This window comes from Rhinolophus ferrumequinum, chromosome 19, assembly GCF_004115265.2.
Source record: "Rhinolophus ferrumequinum isolate MPI-CBG mRhiFer1 chromosome 19, mRhiFer1_v1.p, whole genome shotgun sequence".
Taxonomy (NCBI): domain Eukaryota; kingdom Metazoa; phylum Chordata; class Mammalia; order Chiroptera; family Rhinolophidae; genus Rhinolophus; species Rhinolophus ferrumequinum.
The window spans coordinates 26,352,057-26,376,625 of NC_046302.1; the positions used below are offsets into that span (position 1 = coordinate 26,352,057).

The 24,569-nt window shown below is 37.1% G+C and overlaps 2 protein-coding genes across 2 annotated transcripts in view; one reads left to right on the top strand and one right to left on the bottom strand.

The window, feature by feature from the left end:
* Window positions 1-21,623, top strand: part of DSG3 (desmoglein 3) — a 29,661-nt gene extending 8,038 nt beyond the window's left edge. Inside the window, exons 2-16 of the mRNA XM_033087308.1 lie at window positions 681-716; window positions 1,230-1,361; window positions 2,280-2,435; window positions 2,861-3,005; window positions 3,675-3,841; window positions 4,686-4,814; window positions 5,087-5,272; window positions 7,857-8,128; window positions 8,766-8,905; window positions 9,959-10,183; window positions 11,797-12,054; window positions 15,672-15,811; window positions 16,124-16,187; window positions 17,590-17,837; window positions 19,038-21,623. Of these exons, the coding sequence (XP_032943199.1) occupies window positions 681-716; window positions 1,230-1,361; window positions 2,280-2,435; window positions 2,861-3,005; window positions 3,675-3,841; window positions 4,686-4,814; window positions 5,087-5,272; window positions 7,857-8,128; window positions 8,766-8,905; window positions 9,959-10,183; window positions 11,797-12,054; window positions 15,672-15,811; window positions 16,124-16,187; window positions 17,590-17,837; window positions 19,038-19,655 (2,916 nt within the window). The 3' untranslated portion in view covers window positions 19,656-21,623. The remainder of the gene's footprint in view (window positions 1-680; window positions 717-1,229; window positions 1,362-2,279; window positions 2,436-2,860; window positions 3,006-3,674; window positions 3,842-4,685; window positions 4,815-5,086; window positions 5,273-7,856; window positions 8,129-8,765; window positions 8,906-9,958; window positions 10,184-11,796; window positions 12,055-15,671; window positions 15,812-16,123; window positions 16,188-17,589; window positions 17,838-19,037) is intronic.
* The window catches only part of DSC1 (desmocollin 1), a 309,329-nt gene that overhangs the window by 281,426 nt on the left and 3,334 nt on the right, over window positions 1-24,569 (bottom strand). The gene's annotated exons all lie outside the window — the stretch shown is intronic.

Below are 24,569 nucleotides of genomic sequence, written 5' to 3' on the forward strand. Positions count from 1 at the left end.
CGTTTAATATTTTCAGATGAGTAAGAAAATTAAAAGCTCCATATTTAAATTGAATAGGGCAGAGACGAGCAGATGCATGTCCCACAGCAACCAATACTTATGATTGGAATAGACTATCCCCATCTTTTATGTTCCATTCTCTAAACCTGACTAGTTCCATTCCATTATCTCCATTCTTGAACAATTAAGAAAATGCCTTACCCTGCAGCTAACTAATACAAAATTGTCTTTGTACAAGGCAGTTGGGTAGGCCATGGTTTTTAATAGTCCCCTATGGTGCTTTCTGAAGTTTATCACAATGATGCTTGCCATCGTTTCCCAAAGCAAGAGCTTCCATAGCTCCTGGGATGTGTTTATAGAATAGCCAGGCTAAGAAAAGCCTGATTGCTGCAACTGTCTGGTAGGAAGAGTTTTTCAAAATCCAATAGATTCTTCTGTATGTCTTTAAAATTCTGTAGCCAGATTAAAGAACTGGAAGAACTTGTTTATACTGAGAGCATTTTCTTTTTCCTGGGAGGATTTTACCCTTTGAATAATGCTTTTCCAAATCTACTTTTTCTGAAATAGAAACATAGTACAATATGAACAGCAGAATGTAAAAATCAGGGTTATTATCTTATGTAATTACAGACCTATCTGAAGAATTTACATTTAATTTGACTTTATTTAAATGTCTACAGGTGGTCCTATTGGTTCATGGAGAATTGAGAATAGAGGTAAAGTATGAAAAAGTTTTTTGTAATTAAAATAATGAATGCGTTAAAAAAATAAAATTGTGTTCAGGAAAAATAAATATTTACTGTTTTAAATTATTTAATAATTTAATTGTAAAAATAAAATTCTAACTAACCCAATAATATTTAAATACCAGCAATGTATACACATTATTAATGTAATTTATCTCCTGCATTGTTTCTTCTTTTCTTAAACAAATCAATAGGTTTTAATTAAACATGGCCTATGTACCCAAAAATTATTTTGGATTATAGAAAGAAAATATAAAACATCATTAAATGCTATATTTAAAAAATCACATCGCTTTGTAATTGTTTTAGTTATTTAATGTTCCTTCTTTGCTTGACAAAATTGAAGTAGAATGAATTACACATCTAACAGTCTGAGATATCTTGAAAAGTAGGGGGCTCCTCAACCTAGGTGTCTATAATCAGTACTCAAAACAAAAATGCTCAATAACGTGCTAAACAAAATGGAATTCCTTTTTACATAAGACCAAGGGACAACTCGGAGAAAATGGAACAGCAGTTCAACAAGCCAAAAGGAGATATAAACGTGAATGGGTAAAATTTGCAAAACCCTGCAGAGAAGGAGAAGACAACTCGAAGAGAAACCCAATTGCCACAGTAAGTCCTATGAGCAGGGGAAATGTGAGTTTTTAGAGTAAATGTATTAGATGTAAAGTAAAATAATATGGCAATTCCAATTAGCAACATGCAGATGGGGGAGTTCACAGAACAAATAACATATCTTCAAAAAAAAAAAAGAATCAATAATAGTAAGAAGAAAAAGAAGAAATAAAGAAAGATGAGGGAATTATGGCCTCTAGAGTGATTAAAAAAAAAATTAAGAGACAAAATTAAGAGACCAGTTTCAATGGATAAGCCTTATTTAGATCCAGATTCCCACCAATAGAAAAAACATATATATGGGTAAGACAATTAGAAAAATGTTTGGGAGTCAACATTGGATTGACTGTGTGTTCATAATTGTTGGAGCTGGGTGATGAAATAAATCAGGTTCATTATACTATTCTAACTTTTTATATATATTTGAAATTTTCCATATTAAAAAGTTTAAAAATTACAATAAAATGCAATTCATTTTAATACATATTTTAAACACTTACTATGCAGTTCCTTTCCCTTTTTTCTCTCCAGTTCTCCCTATTTAAACTAAAATAAATGTCTTTAATTTTTTGATGTCATCTGTTAAGAACGGGAGCATTCAGAAGTACCCCTGTCAATATTAAGTATCATTGACTTCCTCTCAACCTTTTAACATGATCACGGTAGCCCCGATCGGAGCAAATATTCTGAGGCCAAAAAGATTAACACGTATTTGTCCATGCCAATCAACAGAAGCAACAATTGGAATTTATTTCATATTTCTAGTATCTATCAAGGTAAAAAGTAAGCAGCACAGGGTCCGAAAGAGTGAAGAAAATGAACAGATGACTTAAAACTAAAGAGGTGGAGGAGAGGAAGGGAAGGAAGAGGCCTGAACGATGATCAACGTAACATTGTGGGTATTTTTGGCTGCAGATTACTTCCGATTTCCAAGCAACCCAGAAAATTACCTACCGAATTTCTGGAATAGGAATTGATCGGCCCCCTTTCGGAATCTTTGTTGTTGACAGAAACACTGGAGAAATTAACATAACAGCCATCGTTGATCGCGAGGAAACCCCAAGCTTCCAGGTAACTTTGTGTCTTCACCATTGGACACCCTTTTCCATGTGCACCGTGGCTTTAGAAGGGGATACTCTTGTACTGGTTAATTTAGATCAGGGCATCTATCAATCCACCAACAAGTAACAACATTAGTCCCTCCACAAAGAACCTCCACTTAGGGTTGTGCCCCTGAGGGAATACTCTAGGAGGTGCATGAGCGAGCATTGACTCCAGCATGCCAGGATCCAGCATCAGCCTGGAGGAAGGGGCACTTGGCCCCGTGGATTTCCCAGAGTGGGTACTTTTACCTACTTTGTCTACTCTTTGGAGAAATATTTTTCTTCCTGGCATGCAAGTCCTATGCATGCCAACACAGGCCTTCTATCTACAAGTTTTAATAGTATGCAGATTAAGTTTGTAGAGTAATAATTAACATTTTCCCTTTTTTCTAGATCACATGCCATGCTTTAAATATCCTAGGACAGGATGTAGAGAAACCACTTATACTAACAGTCAAAATTTTAGATATCAATGACAACGCTCCAGTATTTTCACAAAATATATTCATGGGTGAAATTGAAGAAAATAGTCCTGCAAGTAAGTACCTTTTTTTACAGTATCTACCACTTCTAATTTTTCAAATTGTCAAATACAAGTACCACTATAATACATCATTTTTATAAGCTAATTTATTCTCTTAGTTTCATCAGTTTTCCAGAAAAACTCATCAAGATAACCTGAATCTTCTTTCTAATATTTCTAGTTGAGCTCATTAGTCACTGTCAGTGTATCTCTAGGCTGTGGCCCTGTTATCAGGTCAGTAGTGTTGTATTCTATACCTACAAATTACATGAGTCCCCAGCAGTTATAAAGTGAAAGAGGCGCTGGCTTTAGCTGGCCCCAATGTATCAGCAAGGCTTTTTTAGAGTATAAGGGACAGAGAAATACACACATTACTCGGATAATTTGGTAAAAACGGACAGTCATAAGGCCATCCATCAAGGGAAGAAATAAAGACACAAAATACTCTCCACCCCACCACAGCCAGGGCTTAAGGAGAACTAGAGGATTTCTATGGAAGGCCGTACAGTTCTACTGATTAAGAGAGACGGTAAGAGATATGGCAAGCGATATGGAATACTTTTTGAGCATACAGACACTTTTAAGTGCTTAGAAAACAAAGACCAATCTGAAATTGTGTTGAAGGTTTCATATGAACGCTGTATCAATGTTTACATATTCTTTCGTGAACTTCTGTATTCCTAGACTCACTGGTGATGATACTCAATGCTACAGATGCAGATGAACCGAACCATCTGAACTCTAAAATTGCATTCAAAATTGTCTCTCAGGAGCCTGCAGGCATCCCCATGTTCCTCCTGAGCAGACACACTGGGGAAGTCTGGACTTTGACCAATTCTCTTGATCGAGAGGTAAAGTAAAGCGCTTGGGAGCATTGAAGAGCAAAGGGTTTGACTTACGAAAGCCAAGAGCGGTAACTCCATTTTACTGAGAATGAAAGGAGAAAGGAAAAGAGGTGGCCAGTACTCAGTTGGGCGATCTAGGGAAACGGTTTGCATTCTAGTGGGATGCCAGTGGAGTGAGACATGTACCTGGGACCTGCACAATCAACTGTAGCCTCAATAAACAAGTATCAGTATATCAGTGAGAGTGTAAGTGAGACAGTAAAAGATGGCACTGGTGTACATGGACAAAGACCTAATCCCTCATATAATGGAGAAGGACATTCCTTAGATGAAGGGAGCAATTTCTCACTGGCGTTAAGCTTTCTTTGATGTCACACTTTTTCTCCTGACTTCTTTTAACTTTACCCCTGCTTCCAGAACACTAAAGCATCTCCTCCCTGTTTCCTCCTCACCGTCCTGCCACCACATCTCCATCACCACACACCACCCCGTCATTCTCCATGTGACTTTTATACACATGCTTTTCTGAATAGACAGACAGGAAAACTCTGCAAGTGAGCTTCCCTCTAATAAGCATCCCACCATTGACATTGCCCATTTTTGCTCTAAGTGTACTTTCGTGCCCCAAGAAGCTCACAAAAGAGAAAATCTGTTCTTCCCCATAAAGACTTTCACCCAACCACCCAGAGCCCCACACACCTCCTCCAGAATGGACTGAGAACAGTTCACGTGATCCAATAAACCGTGAACTTGCATATTCTCACCTCCTTACACATAGGAAGCAAGTAGTTGCCATTCATATTCTTGGCACTAGAGAATAATTGTTTTTCTTTCTTTACTCCAAATTTAGCAAGTTAGCAGCTACCGTCTTATTGTGAGTGGTGCAGACAGAGATGGAGAAGGACTGTCAACTCAATGCGAAAGTAGTATTAAAGTGAAAGACGTCAACGATAACTTCCCGATGTTCAAAGAATCCCAGGTATGCCTTTCCCTCCTTGAAGAATAATTTTTATGTGTATTTTATTGTATACTTTGCCACCCTAATTCAGTATTTGCCCCCGTGGTGACTTCTATTGAAGTTCTTTGCAATTTTCTTTAAAAACTAAGCCTTTGTGAAATATAAGAATTCAGTAACTGGCAAGGAGGCACCACATAGTTTGAAAATTAATGATTCATACCATTCAGAATAAACACAATCCCTTTAGATAAAATCTGACATGGAGTCTAAAATTCCACTTCTCTCCTTTTCAGTATTCGGCACGTATCGAGGAAAATACTTTAAGTTCTGAGTTGCTTCGATTTCAAGTAATAGATTTGGATGAAGAGTTCACAGATAATTGGCTTGCAGAGTATTTTTTTACCTCTGGAAACGAAGGGAATTGGTTTGAAATCCAAACTGATCCCAGAACTAACGAAGGCATCCTGAAGGTGGTTAAGGTAAGGTCTGATGTCCCTTGAGTGGCAAAAATATTCCCTATTAGCCAAAAACCATCATGCCTACAAATAAACATTATATACTTAATAATACTACCACTTCTTCATGAAAAAAAAAAAACAAAACTTAGAAAACACAAAAATGTAGACGAATTTTTTAAAACACACACAGAGCCCCATTACCTAAGGACAGCCTTTTTTAACATGTTGATTATTTCCTTCCAAGCTACCATATTGTTTGAATTAAACACAAACACACTAATACATATACGTATAGACGTGCCTGCTTTAAGCACAAGAAAAATAAAACATATTTCTTGATTTACTCTCATTCACTCTCTACAATTGAAGTTAGGTAGAGGGACAAATACATGGAGTTGTGGCTTATGAATTTGTCAATTTGTTTTCAATGATTAGCTACAGTCGTCAAAGGGGAAAAAAGGTAACTTTTTCTAGAAAATGGGAATGTGTAACTAAATCTGCAAGATGAAAAGTAAATAATTGAGTAAAGCTTCCATTTAACATGCTTGGCTACAGGAAACAATCCCCCCACCCCCACAAGACACACACACACACACGCACACACCACCACCAACAACAACAGCAACTAGAATAACATAAAGGTATTTCTGCCTGAATATTGTATAGACTAGAAAAAAATAACCACTATTTGGGGACATTCCTTGGCACAGGACGTTGGCCTATATGGGAGCCTCTTTCTTTAATTCCTTGAGTCCAATAGAGTAACAGATCCATAATATTCCCTTAACAAGGAGATTGCTGGAATCCCAGATTGCCGGAAGTCATGAAAGTAGTTCTTATTACTCTGCTTTTCAGAAAGTGGGCTACAGTCACCCTCAACTGCAAGGGATTTTGTCATAAACTTCCCGTAGTACCTAAAAATGAGATATTCCCTGTCTCCTGCATTGGTGTCGTCCCGTCTCTCAAACTAGAAACCTGGATCTTATCCTTTAATCATGGCACTTCCTCACAACATACAGCCAGTGATCAAATTCTGCCCTGGACATTGTCCCTAAAGTCTGGCCCTGGTCTTACTTTTTATGCTCTGTCCTCTAGCTTGGTCTGGCCTCCTTCCCACTACACAATTGTGATACCTCCTGATAGATGTCCCTACCTCGTTTCTATGCCCTTTTGTTCTGCTACTGCCACCAGTTTACTACCATGTTTTTCTTAAAACCAATTTGGACCAGTTAGTCTCCCCTTTAAACCTTTCCTTGTTCGCCACCGGCTGTAAAAGCAGCCCTCAACCCTGACTGCCCATTTGAATCACCTACCACTTTTCCTAGCCAGAGGGAACGTGATAACTATTGGTTCGGTTGGTCTGTGGGAAGCCCTGCAGAGGTTCTTAGAGGCTCCTCGGGAGACTAGGCCACCAGGGTTGATGACCACCTGCTGGCCTTTAAAATGGGGCTCTCCCTCCCAGAATTGCCTCTCGTCATCTGCAGCCAGCCCACTCCCTGTCACCTTCGGTAACTCTGAGCATTGGCCAGTTCACCTCTGCCTGCATAACTCCTCATCCTTGAACACTCAGCTCAGATGAAAACCTCTCGGAAGCCCTACCGAACTCTCTCTAGAAGTATTCATTTGCTTCCACACATAGACTCTATAATTTCTGTTATTATTATAATTTCTTGTATTATAATTACCTGTTTACACATCTTTTTCTCCCTCTCCACTAGGAAATGCGTGAGCCCACAGAACCAGTCATTGCAAAGCTAAAACTCAAATCCAGATCTCTGACTTTAACTATTTTCAGTAATACACAAATGTAACCAAAATGAGCACTTCCTCATCTCAGCCCTCAAAAAATTTACTAGTGAATAGAAAAAGCTATCTTGGGATTCCTCAAGGCCTTGGTTTGGGCCACCTAGAAAAGAGGGTCAAACAAATAGTTACCATGCAAGACCATTTGAAAATGGCTCTACAAAGAAGTTGATGGGCCACTCACTCACTGCTTTGCCAAGGTCCTTTTGCCAACCAAGGTTATTAAGAGAGTTTGTCACTGACACCTAGGAATTTTTAAAGTCAGAAAAGACATGATTGAACATTAATCCAATGATTATTTTGTAAATGGCCAGAGCAGTCATTTATAGGAATGTATTATGGGCTTTAATTTGTTAAGTTCTCACAACAATCTGATGTAGTAAGGGTGTTTTTTTTTTTCCAGAAGTGGAAAGTTGAGGATCAGACATATTAAATATTGTGCCGAGTCACACAGATATTAAGCAGCAGGCCCAGGATTCAAACCATGCTAACCATAGCAAATGTGGGATTCTTTTCACTGCACCACACAACCTACAGAAACCGTAATGATATTTTGCTAGTCTAAAAAGAGGTACCCTGCTAAGTATCAGTCACCAAAACTGAGGTCTCATGAGTTAAGAATTCTAAAGGTTTCTCTATCTCAACATTACAATGATTTCTGAAACTATTTTGCTATTTGTTTCTACTTATAGAAATAAAAGGATCCATTCATAGCATGTGACATACAGTTCTCTTGTCCTGTACTGGGTTTGCTGAATCATATTTTTGTGACACTTTTCTTCTAATTTCATTTTTACTCTAGCCTCTGGATTATGAACAACTACAGAATGCACAATTTGGTATTGCCGTCAAAAACAGAGCTGAATTTCACCAGTCAGTAATCTCTCAATATCGAGTCCAGTCAACCCAAGTTACAATTCAAGTTATAAACATGCAAGAAGGAATTACATTCCGTCCTACTTCCAAGACATTTACTGTCCAGAAAGGCATAAGTAGTAAAAAGCTGGTCAATTACATCGTGGGAACCTATCAAGCCATTGATGAAGACACTGGCAAAGCTGCTTCAAATGTCAGGTAAGATTATTTTAATAACATCTCATTATTCCTTGATGTAGTTGTCATCTATAAGTTATTACAAAGTAACACCTAAACTATTACATGTGAAGAATACAAAGAGATACAAAGGTGGCCAAATTAAGGAACTGGATAACTCAAGAAGAGATGTATAGCTAAATCACTAAAAGATGTACTATTAGCAAAGATAACATAAACTTAAGTTAATGTGGAACCTAAAACAAAAATACTTCAGTCTGTCTAGAGAGATCAGGAAAAAGTTTCATGGAAACTTTCAACTGAATCTTAAAGAGTAGTTCATCAGAAAACCATGGTGCAATAAAATAGAATAGTACATACAAAGACATACATGCCTAAAATCTAAGAACACTAGGCAAAATAGTTGCTGTAGTATAAGAGAAAGGACAGTTATTTTATTGCACAAAGCACAAAATTGAAAAACCAGGCTAATACATACTTAAGGATTATAAAATGGTGCTTGTCCATGCTAATATGTTAATTCTCTGCCACTTTTTTATAAAAGCACATTTCAATGTCCTATATTAATTATATTAAATATAAAATGAGTCATTGTCATTAAATAGGTAACCAGTCCATATTTGAAAGAAAACTATTACTTTTTTCTATTATAAAACAGGTATATCATGGGACGTAATGATGGTGGCTTGCTAATAATTGATTCAAAAACTGCTGAAATCAAATTTGCCAAAAACATGGATCGGGAGTCTATTTTTATAGTTAACAAGACAATCATAGCTGAGGTCCTGGCCATAGATGGTAAGAGAAATATTTCAATCATTTTTAGAGCAATGTTACTCCAGTTGGCATTTCTTTATGAATAGATGATTATGATTACTTAACAAATTACCTTTACCAATAGATAAAAGTATCTCAGGGGCCTTGGGCCTCAAGTCTGAGGCAGCTGAATCTAGGAAAATACTGATCATTCCAACATCTTAATGAAATATATAGTAACAGTGAATACTGTGTTCTGTCCCTGTGGTTTTCTGTGGTTGGGACAGAAATTTTTAGACCCATTGGAATTTCTGAGTTTGAGAAGGATAGATAAAGATTGGTACTAAAAGCCTATCAGGGAAGCTCTACTCAAATGTGAGGTCCCTTTGTGAGTTACTTACAGAATGAATTATTCATAGAGACCTAATATGCTATATCATTGATCAATAAAATATTCTGGGATGTTTTAAAAATAATATTCATTGAGTGTATGTGTTTCCTCAAGTATAAAATTAATTTATGCTCAAGGCAAACATAAAAATAAAAGAATAAACACCAAAAATCTTAACATCTGGGAAAACAGCAAAAAGTACAAAGGGAAAAAATAGAAATGATTCAATAATCCCACCACTGATTTTTATTATATTGTTTTTGATTGTTGACATATTTAAATTTTTCCTCAATAAACTTTTATCTCATAAATCATGGCTTATTCCAAATACTTTGGCTCAAGCTTTAGAAGCAAAAATCTTTCACACAGTGCTGAGCTCATGCAGGATATATTTAAGAAAACTACTATTTTTATATTGATTTCATTTGTAGTCAGTGAATCTCCCACTTACAGGTCTTGGTCCCAAACATATTAAATTAATACCCAATGCTACAAACTAGAGACACCAGCCAAGTTAATAAATCTAAATTGACTTTTTACAAGACGTGGCAATCGGAGGACATTTTTACTTGTAAGGATAACAAATATAATTTCTGGTGAGAAGACACACTAACATGGCTGCGTGCAAGAGAAATATAAAAGGTTAATTTTGGGGGACAGCTTGTTCTGTATATTTCTTTAACTCTAAAATGTTATTCTTATAGGAAACACAGGTAAAACAGCTACAGGCACCATATATGTTGAAGTACCTGGATTTAATGAAAATTGTCCAACAATTGTCCTCGAAAAGAAAGCAATTTGCAGCTCATCACCTTCCGTGGTGGTCTCAGCCAAAGCACAAGGCAATAAGTATACTGGCCGTTACACATTTTCACTGGAGGAGGAACCTCTAAAATTGCCAGTTGTGTGGAGTATCACAACACTCAATGGTGAGTAAGAGTCAAGTTGAGTTTATAAATGAAAGTCACTGCTTCTTTATATTTCCAGAAGGATAAGTGAGCTCATTTGGGAACAAGTCCTTTCCAAGAGCAATTGAAAAATTTCTTTGCATTGAAGATGCAGTCCTAGCCTCATGAATTTCTTCTCTCTTCAGAAGAGGAAAGGAATTATATGATATAATGTTGTCACTCTTTCATATTCTCTGTTTTTCATGTGGACTCTATATTTTTATAATTTTATTATGTTATTTCTACCTCCAGAGCACACCAAAATAAGATTAAAGTCAGGCATCTGTTTTATTGCAGAACTGTTGAGATTTCTAAATACACAATCTTTTCTTACCTGGGCAGACTGGGAACAGACATGAAGCAATGAAAGGGTCAAACGCTACTTAGTCTGTCACTAGTCAGGAATTTTGAAGGCCTGGGGAACTGAAATTTGTAAACCCATTAGCCAATGGGAAAGAGCTAATCCAACCTTCCTTTTCTCCTAACCTTTCGCATTTCCTGTGTTTTCCAGGAGTCTCATTGGAAACAGTCATTAGACTTAAGAATCTGCTCCCTGTCTAAATTTTATAATGACCCTCAAGCTACTTAAATCCTTTGTAAAGGAACTCATTTTTCTCTGAATCTTTTTTCTCTGACTCTTTTTTCTCTCTCTTCTGAACCAATCTTGCTTCCTTTTATAAATGTGCTCTGCGGTGCCCTAGTTATAGGTTTCAACCATTGTCAGAGTCACCAAAGGGATCGTATTCTCCATGGCCTTCTTTCCTGGGACCATGCTGATCCTGGTGTGAGGACCTAGCACCAAATGATGCACATAGCATTTGGCTCCAAATGAGTTTACCAGATACATGGTCAATGAAAATGCTCCAAAGGACACATTATAGAGAGACAGGACCTGGCCCTAGACACACCTACTCAAGTGAGACTGAGCAAGACAACTGTGGTTGGATTGCGTGGACCAGGCATCATGTCACAGATACGGTGGAGTCCAGAATGATTCACGCAACATAACCCTGTTGCTGGAGCCCACTTAGAAAGGGACAACACTGCAATGGAGAGAATGGAGAATGATCAGTGCTCCTGAGTCAGGCAGACAACAAGGTCTTCACCACAGGCAATCCCATAACCAGCCTACGCTCATGAGACCAGGAGCAGCTGAGGTAACGGCAGCCAAAGCAGAAACTCAGTCTTGATAAGTCAGGCACAAGAGCATGGAGTTCGGCTGAAGGGACACATTCAGAGGGCCAGGGGTTGGTGCAGACATCCAGGAAAGTAGTGAAGCCCCAGAAGAGGGAGGCCTGGGATTTAAATGGCCTTCCTCCCGTCCTCCTTGTGGGGAAATTCAGGGTGGGACTGAGTCTTCATGGGGGAGATTAATGTGCCCCATGGAGCAGATAAAAGGGCAAGGAGGATATACAGCTCAATTTACCCAACTGAATCCCTTATAAGACATAACTGCTCGAATCTCACCCTCCTACCAGCCTCGCTATTTGTGACAGTGATGTGTATGGCAACTCTGCTTCTATAACAAACATAAGTAGTTTTAAGAGCAAAAGACGCCTATCCCACTGTTGATTTGTATGATTGTTTCTCTACAGATACCTCTGCACTCCTTAGAGCCCAGCAGCAGGTGTCTCCTGGAACGTACACAGTCTCCCTTGGAGTTACAGACAGTGAGGACAGGCGGTGTGAGGCAGCAGACAGTCTGACTCTGGAGGTCTGTCAGTGTGACTTCAGGGATACCTGTGCATCCCCCACCCCAGGGATACCTGGGCGCACAACCGGAGAGTGGTCATTTGCGAGGCTGGGGCCTGCTGCCATCGGCCTGATATTCCTTGGTCTCTTGCTATTGCTGTGTGAGTATACCCAAGTTTTATTCTGCTTTTCACGGGTGTCAGCATTTGAAAAGGGCTTCAGGCGGCCCAGGCAACGCATCTCTGCAATGCAGAAGAACCCTTCCCTGACCATTTTATAGGCATAGCTGGGGAGAAACGGCACTTTCAGGAAGAATCTGAAACATTTGAAGTTAACATACCACTTGCCAACAATCTATATTCACACTACCGCAAAGCAGATCATATACATGTATGTCTGTGGTAACATGTAGTCATAAATGTTAGGCATAAGCCTAAGACAATCAAGTCATAAATGTTAGACATTTAAATGTTAGACATTTAGGAAACAGCAGAAGAGAATCGCAAGGGAAAAAAATAAAGCATAAACGTTCTCTACGCACTTCCGGTAATATTCATGGTCAAAATAATGGCTTTAATCTGTGAGTGTGACATTTTCTAAAATGTCTTCCCCATATTCACGTCTCAGGAGAATCTAAAATAAAAAGAGAACCTCGGCCAATGGATTTAGGGAAAATATATAGGATATCGTAGACTTTGCACCTTACAACACACATTAATATATCATAGGCTCTGTGACATCAGGGCTTAAGCCAGCACTTCATCAGAGTAGTTTACCATCTGAATATATATCTCCTTTAAATCTTTCACACTTAATATAATTAAGTTTATTGAACACATTTAGGGAAACTACACACATGTATTATTTTTCAATAAGAGTAAAACTTATTTTATTCAATAGATTTCTAAAAATCTATTGTTTTTTTCTAAAAAGTTGCATTTAAATAAAAATCTTGTGAATTAAATAGTATTTTGAATGTAACAGGTCTCTATTTCAAAGAACTTTGCAGCAAATTCCTGTATAAACAAGAGAAAGCTTTGATAAATTCACAATCACTTCCCCAATTTATTATAAAACCATAGACTTTTAAAGTTAAAATGACTTTTCATGGTGATCAAATCCACTCTAACCCATTCATTTAAATTTTAATTTATGAAATACTTTGAAACCACAAAGAAGTACAGAAGAATTACATAACAGGCACAAATATAACCACATCTCAGAATTAAAAGATATTAATATTTGCCATATTTTCTCAGATCTCTTTTTTAAAAAGAAAGAAATCGCTATACATACATGTACCTCCTATACATGTCATATATTCTTTTTCCTCTTTCCCCAAAAGTGTTTACTGTTCTGAAGTTATCATGCATCATTTTGTTTAATAGCTGAAACTGACACCCAGAGTGCCAGTTTTTCAATATCATATTAGTTAATTTCAACAAAGATTTTTCAAGTACAGATATGTGAGTCTTGATGCTAGCAGCTTCAAGCTGAAACAGGAACTTGATTTTGGGTTTCATGCAGTTCACAGATTTATGCATGTCTAACCATACAGCAAAAAAATATGCCATGATAAAACTATAATAGAAATGAATACAAAAAAATATTGCAGAAGATTCTCAGACTAGGGGGATCATCCAACCGAGCCCCGGAAAATGAGTTGGATACAGTAAGTACAAAAAGAAGGAAAGGTGTTTCCAAAGAGTAACAGCGTGAGCCAAAGCCAGAAAACACTTAGCATGTTTTAGAGATCACACAGCCTTGAGAGGCTAATGCATAGGGAAATTGTTCGGAATAAAGGAGATAAAACTGAAGAATGCTTTGGGACTAATTTGAAATGGCTTACATACCATATGCGATGGTGCTGGTACTTTAAGCTCTGAGAAAGGAAAGCTGCTGAAAGTAGTTGAATAAATGACTAGCATGATCATATGTGTATTTTAGACAGGTAACACTGGCAACAGTGTATACTGTAATCGGAAGGAACAGTCAGAGGTTATCGTAATAGTTCAGAAGAGATGATGGAGGCCAGATTTAGAGCTGTGACATGAGAATGGAAAGGAAGGGTTAGGTGTACAAGGCATTACAGGGGTACATGGAGAGGATGTGGAGACTTATTAATAGATAGAAAGAATGGATAAGAAGTCCAGGTGAATCATTTAATTCAGTTGTTGCTGAAACCATTAAATGAAATTGAAAGTATCAGAGGAAGCGCAGATATGTAGGGAAGCAGTATTGAGTTTGATTTTGAAATGTTAAATTTTGAGGTGTGGCTATGTCCTACAGTCCATTGTACCTGTGGGATTGTGGCTCGGGATGGCAGTCAAAGAAAATATGCTGTGTTATTCCTGTAATCATATTTGCTTCATGTGATCCTACCATTTGTAAAATGCCACGTTGTGAATTTTGTATAGAACAATGCATACAGTTTTCGTCCTGTACAAACTCAAACACTTTGAAAAACTTTCTCTGGATACATACATAAAAATAAATACATATAGCACGTACAATGATAAACAAGGTTTCTAAAAGACTGTTATGCCCACCTAAAGATACTGACCATACAGGTATACATTCATCACCTTTCAAAACTATTTTGTCAACTCACAATATTCAATCCTTCCCATACATTTAATGAAGTCTTATAATTGAGAATGGTAATAAATAAAGAAAGCCTTTAGAAGTATCATTCATATGTACATTATATTAAATTTTGATTAAAACATATTAATAAACCTATATTATTTATGTCCAACCTATTTTATGCACTTGGCCAAATTTGTTTCATTTTGAACATGTATATGGAATATATATATGTACATATATGACTGACCTAATTTGCATAACTGATGTAGCCCATCCAATCAATACTAGCAAATCCGCATAGCACCCACTACTGTTACTCATTTAATCCTCCCAACAATCTATCATGTAGATACTCTTTATTCTCCCATTCTTTGGATGAGTTAGTGGAGGCAAGAAAAGATGACATAATGCCCAGCTGATGGGTGGTAGAGTCAAAATTCCAACCCCAGACGTCTGACTCCAGAGGCTGTGCTCTTAAGGCCCTAACTAAGTTGCCTCGAAGTGGACAGAATGGAAACAGAACTCAAGTGGCCAGAGCAGGGAGAGTGGAGTCGCTGACCACCTAGCAAGAGGAGCGCTTCCTTGCATTAGCATGAGAACATTAATTTTTCTTGCCAACAGGTGACTGATAGGCACAGAAAGCATGATAATTGCCCTGGCAGGGAGTCCCCTCCAAGCTAGGGAGTCTTCAGTCACAACTGAGAGTATGTGGATATTAGATTATCACTCTATTTGCTGAGGGAGTTTTCTGCTTCGTTGCTGTTTACTAAGAGATCATTACAGACCAGATTACTAAAAGATTACCATACCCCCTAAAATCTTGACCATCCAGGTGTAATTTCACCTGACATGTACAAATAAATGCAACAATAGGAAAAATACATTATGAAAAAGGATTGAGGAACTGAACAGCGACCTTTACCATTCATCAAACAGTGCCTATTTTAAGACCACAATCTACATGTCACAAAAATGATCCGAGCTACCTCCTTTAGGTTCATAATCATATGAAATTTCAGTATGCTTAATGTATCAAATTTTATTTTGTAGAAACTAATTTTGCTTTCTATTAGATTTTCCCTAAGTATTAAATATATTGTATTTTCTTTGTAAGGTTTCCAACAATCGTCATGTCAAATCGTTTCCAAGTAATTCAAATGTTTTGATATTTTGTTTTCCTTTATACTAGTGGCCCCCCTTCTGCTGTTGACCTGTGACTGTGGGACTGGTCCTATAGGGGGAGCGACAGGTGGCTTTGTCCCAGTTCCTGATGGTTCAGAAGGAACAATTCATCCGTGGGGAATCGAAGGAGCCCAACCTGAAGACAAGGTGAAGAGCCAGTTTGTAAAACATTTATTTCAATTATATAGAGCAACAATCTGTTTATATTCAGATAGGAAAGGGGGTAACGGGGCAAAATTCAGAGACTCTTTGACCTTCAAGGGCCCTTGTGAGTCAGTGTGAAATAAAGGGAGTCTTTTAAGATCTTAGTTCTTCAGATTGTCAAATCATAAAAATGGTTCTTCTTGCAAGAAGTAGGGTGTCTTATAATGTCACTATTTGCAAAGGGCCACATTTCAACTATATTGCGATGAAATCTGGTTCATTTTTTAACGTAATTTTTTTTAACATGGTTTGCAGGAAATCACAAATATTTGTGTGCCACTTATAACTTCCAATGGAGTTGATTTCATGGAAAGCTCTGGTAAGTGAACATCTAATTTCTTTTTGAAAGCAACGGGGGTTAAATAAAAAATATTGAAAAATAAGGAGTGTTCTAAATTCTTTTAACAATTTGCATACGTGGGACATGGTACCACTGAAATAGGGTTTCCATGAAACGGTGTATTAGTAGTATATTAGTCAATCCCACGACCTCGCTCTGGCTTCAGTAAGTTCATGTGCCCACTGATGCCACCATTTTTAACATCTGAAGATTTGTTATACTTTTTTCAAACTTTAATAAACTGAAGTTTAATTCTCAGACAATTACTAATTTTTAATTAGAAAAGATTTCACATGTATGAGTATAGAAAAAGGTAAAGGAAAATATAACAAACACTGTGCACCCACCACCCAACCTTGACTATTCTTAACGCTGATAATATTTGCAGTTAAAACCTCATGTGTGCACTTCCTCGGTCTTGTTGCCCTCCTTCCTCCCCTAGAACTAACAGTACCCTGATATGAGTTCAAGTACCAATTGTTATTTCAATCATAATGGGACAAGATTGCTTATATTGTCATATAGGTGAAATTATTCATTTCTTTGGCATACCAAATGACTATTTTATTCATACTATCTCAGTGCCATAACTAAGGCATAAACTAGAAGAACAATAAGACCTAGTGCCTAATATTAATTTTTTTCTTAATTTCACACTTAAATGCAATAGATTGTGTTTAAATATTCAGCCTGCATAATCTGCCTAAGATGTCCCCAAAAATGTAACTATCTGCCTTTATTAGCGACCTCAATTCTCACCTGTTTCTCCTATTATAATTACATAGCAAAACTATAGTCAGTATTCTCTTAAAAAATAAATAAATAAATGAAATAACTTTCCATAAAAGCGTAATGTAAAGGTAACAAGCAGAATAGTCATAACTCATTAAATTTTCATTAGGTACCAAGACACCAAATTAGCATCTGCTAATTTACATGGTCACATTATGTGTGTTTCCTCTTTGGTTGTCATATTAAGCCAATATGACAGCTTAATTACAATTTTTTTTATCCTGAAAACAAACAAGCATTGTATTAGAAGTTTTCCATGGCTCTGCTGAATATTCTGTATTTACTTTTCCATTTCTGGCTGTTGTCACTGAAAATCTATTTCTTTTGCATATTTTTTAATTGGTATGTTTTCAGAGCTCTTTCATCTGCTAAGGTCCCGTTAACACGCTCACCCCCTTTGTTAGTCTCACATAACAGACTGTAGGTTGTTGCTTTCTATTAGATTTTGGTCTTGTCACCTCTAGTCATATAATTGATTTTCTCCCATTTATTTGTTTTCCTTGGTCACTGTTCATGGATATCAAGGAACAGTAAAAACAAACAAAAATCACAGCATGAGTTGTTACAGAAGTTTTTCCCCTGTTTTTAGACGTTTGTACAAATATATGTGCCAGAGGAATGGGAGTGGAAGGAGCTTCGGAAACAGAACTGACCACCAAGCTTGGCGCAGAGGCCGGATCTGGAGCTGCTGCAGGATTTGGAGCAACCACTGGACTTGGCTTCTGTTCTGCAGGACAGTCTGGGACAATGAGAACAGGGCATTGCACTGGAGGAGCCCATAAGGACTACTGTGAAGGGGCAATAAACATGAATTTCTTGGACTCCTACTTTTCTCAGGTAATTGGTGGAAAACTTTGTGCCTTTGGTATCTTATTTACCTCAGAGATCTTTTTACTTGACTACATTTCAGTTTTGCAGTTCGTTTTTTTTATAGCTTGTTCAAATTTAAGAAAAAAATAGGGGTTCTTTGCCAAAATAACACAGAGCACCTACGTAAGATGGCTGCCAAAATTGGGCTACTAGTCAAAAGGAAGAACGAATGGGTAAATAGAAACAAAGTGAGAGAATACAGCCAATGGCACCTCATCCCTCCAACTGAAATCACAACGGGCAGCAAAACCCCTTTTGCATTTCAGGATCAGCAGCATCCACTTTAGGAATACAAAGCAGCATATTTGTATTTCCTATACCATAAAGGATGTCAGAGCACATGTGCATATATAGTTTTCTAAAAGAGGGTTAGAGTATTCTTCATGTTTCCAAAGGAGTCCATGTCCAAAAATGTTGAGGAGCCATTGAATCAATGACCCAAAAGTAAAAGGGGGAAAGGATGTGATCGAAGATCAGATGAAGTGACAGGAATCGTAGAACCAAATAGGGACAAGGGTGCAAGAACAGAGAGGACTCTGGGAGGCAGGTTGCTTGCCTCCTGGTTGGTGTGTCGTCATAACAGATCTCCCATAGAGTTATGGTACCGGAACTGGTCAGTGCCAGGATATGGCCCGTGTATGAGCAGATGAAGGTTGACACTGTTTTAAGAGACATTGGCAGGGAGGGCTTATTTGGGATGAGGATTCTTGGGATATTTCAGGTGGTGTGGGCTCTAGTAATAGGTCAGGATCCCACAAGAGCTGCAGGGTGTAGGCAAAGGCCCCAGTCTGGGTGGAAGCTGTGTCAGACGGTGCACAATAGACATGCATTAACACAAACACACTCAGGGACCCTGGAGCGGGGAGTAACCTCCAGGATTCATACACATTTGCTTTGTAGGGCTAAACCCATGGAAGTGCCTTCAAAATCAAGAATTAAAACATGAGCATAGGCTAGATTCAATTTTGAGGGAATGTCAACTACACTATTTTCCAAACACCAGATCGTTTCTGTAACAAGATTGTTGATATAAAGAGTATGCCTTTCCGTCTATGGATTACCTAAATTACGCATTCACGATCAAACCTTGAGTTCTATGAAACAGTATTATATTCTTCAATAGAGTCTCTTTTAAAATTCATTTTTTCTACTTTTCTCCACCTTTAGAAAGCATTTGCCTGTGCAGAGGAAGACAATGGCCAGGAAGCAAATGACTGCTTGCTGATCTATGATAATGAAGGACTGGATGCCCCTGGTTCTCCCGTGGGCTCCTTGGGTTGTTGCAGTTTTATTGCTGATGAGCTGGATGAGAGCTTCTTGGAGTCGCTTGGCCCCAAATTTAAAAAACTTGCAGAAATAAGCCTCGGGTTTGATGACAAAACTAATCAATCTCAGTTACCCACCAAAACAAGCGGTTCTGGGATTGAATTCTGCGGCCCTTCCGTAGAAATCCAGCAGTCAGAATCTGCTAGGTGCCCGACTTTGTCAGGCGGTCAAGGAGCTTCTGCTTTTTCAGCTTCCTGCTCTGTCCTCCAACCAGCCATTTGCATACCTGACCCTTTGCAGCAGAGTAGCTATTTGGTAACGGAGAGTTACTCAACTTCCGGTTGCCTGCTGCAACCTTCTTCTGCAACCTTTGATCCACTTCTCAAACAAAATGTAATCATGACAGAAAGAGTGATTTGTCCCATTTCCAGTGGTCCTGGCAATATACATGGTCCCACGGAGCTACAAGGGTCATGTAATAGGATCTGTGTAGAAGACCCTTGTTCCCGTCTGATATGACCAGAATGGAATAACATACTGGCCAAATATGGTATTTGGACCAAATTATCCATAATAGCATAGCAAATCACAGTGTTGGTCTAATTTGGCATGTACTTGCTACTCTCATAAACTGATCATTACAGTTGCAATTGTCTAGTTCATATCTCCAAAGTGGATATGTTGTCACTCTTAATTCTCCAATGCTATTCAAGTTGGAGTAAATTATAATGTTTTTCAAACTATCTTACCATATTCAGTAGGAAAATTTCCTAACAATTTTTAAACTTTCATTTTTGCAGTGCCATGTTTATCACTTTAAAATGTAATGTAGTTTTAGTAGATTAAGCCCTTGGAGTCAAGAGCCCCAATTCTTGTCTATCACCTTTTCTTACATCATTAATAATGACATAAGAGTCATAAGGTCTTTACTAACGTGTTTTGAGCTGCTTGGAACAAAGGAACTAGTCACAGATGATTTTCTTCCATCTTATTGGTGCTGGGAGACCCTAAGTGCGTCTTTTGCTCAAGCTAAGGACTTTTGGCTTATGCATAAACTTGCTACATCTGTACTCCTCATATTTTCACAATAAGACAATTTTAAAATAGAAATTACAATATTTAGAAAAGTTTAGCATAGTGTAAATAATATTTTGTGTTTCTCTAATCGCCTTGAAAGATATAGCCAAAGGAAATACTTTACACTGCACTCCTTCCTACACACTTCTCAGTAACAAATCCTGTGTTAATAGTTAAAAAGGCTCCTTATTTTTGAAATGTCAGTGGGTAGATGTAACTTACATATGAGTATGACATGTAGTGATGTTTAATCATGTTAACAATATCCACAGATTTTGTGGGAATACAAAACATGGCTTTTCTCATAAGCAAAGGGTCTTCTCACTAGCATAACACAGGTGAAATTTGTGAATATGTATTATAAGCAGCATTTCGGGTCAAATAGAATATGAAAAGGGGTTACCAGTAACCTCTATTTCTGTAAGCCTCGCTCCTTTTAAATTTAAACGTAACAATGTTAGGTTAGTGAAGGTTTAGAATATGTTATTTTATGCATGTTACCGTGATGGCAATGCAGTTCTTCAAATCATTTCTTGTCATTCAAGATCTTCAGCCTTTAACCCATAGCGAGCATGCTCCCTCCATATGGACATTATTGTCACAGCTGAGTCTTTACAAGGTCATTGTCCAGCTCCATTATCTCTAATTGTAGGTAAAACTCTCCTTTCTTTTTTTGCCATATCCAAGACTTAGATTTGTTTTTCCAGATGGAATGCAAAGCAGTAAAGTGTTTGTGTTTTAACCCAGAAGGGTCCACTCCTGAGGATACCTGGGGGGAAAGAGACCCCCTAAATGTCCTTACGTCTAGCATTCATCCCTCTCCCAGACACCATGACTACCAGAAAGGCATGTGCTAGGATGGCCTGAGAAGCACAGGCAGCCTGTTCTGCCAAGACAAAGCTGCTACTGTAACAAGGCCTGCAGTGCTTGTCTTGAGGTGAGGGGAACTTGACCCTGTGGAGCAGCCTGAGGGTCCCGAGGAAGTCTCCTTGCTATTACCACTGGTGCCTCTTCTCTTGCTTCTCAATAGAAGCTTTCTCTGGGATCTAGCACGCACACAGTTGCTCTGTGCCTCTGTTTATACATAAGAATTAAATTAATAGTCATCATAAACTTTATCCCAAGGTCAAAAGTGTACTCAGTATCCTCAAAGTATTTTAACTTTGCCTCTTAAAACCCAACTTATCAAGAAATGGGAATTCTGCTGCATTGTCAAATGGCAGAGGAAACCACGCCATACCAGTAAAGGTTCTATAACTGAAAAATTGAAATTAAATGTGTTTTGAAACAAAAATAAGTCACTCTTATCTAAGAGGACCTAAAATTTATTTGCCATGTAAAATTAAATTCCAAGTAAAAATGTATCTGTATTTTTTTCACCCAAAATAAAAATTGTTCTAAGCAGAAAATAAAATTGTTTTTAAACTGTCTTTTTACTTGATGTATCATCAATTTTAAAGTGTATATTAAATTGTTAACACTGTAACATTGTTATAATAAAACTGTTTGGCAACAAATTTATGAATGCTTCCTTTACCATTTAGTAAAAGCTGAACTACTCTCTGTAATCAATCTCTATAATTAATACTTATTAATAAGTACAAAATAAGAAAGTGACTTACATATATATTCTTACCAGTATGTCGTATTTTATTTTTAGCTGATACCTATTCTGCATATTCCCAGGCAGGAAGGCGGTACCTGGGGATTGAGGATCTCTCGTTCAGGTGGAGATGGTGGTGGATCAGGTGAGGGCAAACTTTTACTAACTGAATGCTTTAATTCATTTATTATTTGGTTGGTAATTTAGAAACGTCTTTCAGGCAAAAATTTTGACGTTCTATGTTGACTTAGAGAGAAAATTTGGGGTAAAGAGAAGGTAAGGTTTCCAGCCTCACATGATAAAAAAATGTACCATGGCTCTCGTGACAACCATTAGCCACAGGGGTGGGTTTGTGGCATTTCCCCAGTAAATGCCTGTTATTTTTTATGTCTTCATTTAAAGAGATGCTACAAAATAAGTCCCTTCAGAACTTCAGATCTTGCTTCCAACTGACGTTCCTCATTCTTAAATGCAGACTTGGACCTTGGGAATGGAAAACAGAAACTGGATTAGAGTGAATGTCAAGTGAAGAAAAGTGGATGTCTTAACTTGGATGGCCCAACTCGTTTCAGGAAAATGAAAGCCATGTAGGTAAATTCCAAAAATATCACCAGTTTCTTCTATTGAGAGAAAATTCAAGGAATAAAAATTTTAACTTTCAAAAATTTAGGGTGTAAAAGGAACACATTCAACTGACTAGCTTCAATGCAACTAACAATTAAGAAACAAGTAAAATTAAGGATCTTTCCTTCTTGTTCTTGGCAATTCAGCATTTTCCCAACTCCTTTACAGGGTCTGTAAAGAGTAATTCTGAATCAGAGATTATGTGATTTAGCACTAGTTCAACAACATAGTCTGATATCATTTTGTGTAAGGGGAAATAATTGATCAGAAAATGACAATTATTTAAATTCCAGGTGCCAGAAACAACATGTTTTCCACGATGAATACAGAGATTCCTTCTGGTCTGCCTGATCCAGCCTGCACTGAGTCCTCCATACCCAGACATTGGCTATTCTAGGTTGGTGTCTTTCTTTTCTTTTTTTTTTTTTCATACTTCGACCTCTTTTTTTTTTTTACAAATGCAAAACAACAACAACAAAAACAATCTAAACACAGAATAATGGTCTAAAAGAACACGTGCAAATGGATGCAGTTACCAGAGTAGGAAGAAACGAGACACTGGGGAGGGCTACCAAGTGGCTAGGAGAGTTACATATTCTAATTTAATTCTTAGAGTAACCCTAAGATTACAGTTATGAAAATAGAGACTAAGAAGCAAGGTAACTTCCTCAAAGTCATACAATAAAATGACACAAATGTACAAGTTTATCTACAGTTATTCAGCAATAATTATTACACTCTCAGAATAATCTGTTTCTTTTCAGATCTAAGACTTGAGTAGAATATGAAAAATCGGAAAGAAAACAATGAAAATTATTTTTAAAAAGATTAGAAATTTAGATATAAATCTAAAGATTAAAGTGGCAGTACTATGTTGGCAAATATATAACATATTTTGTTATATTTATATGTATTATATACGTATAATTTATATATATATACAGAGAAAGAGTGAGGACAAAGGGATTTATATATCTCTATATGTCTAACACTGAGAGACAGCGATAGAGAGATAAAAATGTAGAGATAGATAGATAGATAGATAGATAGATAGATAGATAGATAAAAAGAATACAAACACATGATTTGCTGTTGTTTTAAAGCATATGTGAGGTTATTTTTCAGGGCACAATGAAACGAGCTACCTATAGTCATGAAATCTCTTTTTTAGCAAACTCTTTAAGAATTCCTTTGATGGCATACTTTTTAGAAGAGGTTATGTGACATGTGTCTAAATAAAAAAAAAATAAGCTTTTTTTTAAAATTTGGTATTTGTATATATTGCAAAATGATCATCAGAATAAGTCTAATTAACAGCAGTCATCATACATAGTTACAAAAAAGTTTTTTTCTTGTGATGAAGACTTAAGATCTACTCTCTTTGCAGCTTTCCAATATGCAATTCAGTAATATTAACTACAGTGACCATGCCATACATTACATCCCTAGAACTTATTTAATTTAAAACTAGAAGTTTGTACCTTTTGACTCCCTGCACCCATTTCTACCCCCACCTCTACCACTCACCCCCTCACCTCTGGCAATCACCAATTTGTTCTCTATATCAATGAGCTTAGTTTTTGTTTTGTTTTGTTTTCTAAAAATAATAACTTTAAATGGGTCCCTCCATTTTAGTGTTTCCATGATTTGCAGAAAACAACACATTTTATCAACTACAATAACTATTTCACTCCTATAAGTCATCTTTATTCTTCCTCTGTTCCCATGAAATACATGGGACCATTGTATTTTTAATTTTATGCCTCAGAACATCTCTGATGTTTTCTGTGTGCTGAATTTATCATTATTACATTAGCAAACACTAAATTTTGTGTAAAAACACAGACCATCAAATCATGATAATATGAGTAAAATATTGATATTAAAAGAATATGTGTATCCTCATTTCCTCAGAAAGCAGAGGAAGTATTTATATTGTTTATAATAAAGAGAGGATTGCAAAGAACTTTCTTAATCACAAAGCAGTACAGTAGCAGGTAATCTTGTATTTATTTAAATGGCCTAATGACATGGTTTTCACTCCAGCAAGAAGGGATTTTTACTAAGCCAAAAATGAGTACGTATGTAAACAAAATGTGAGATTAATTTCAGTCATGTCTTCCCATGTC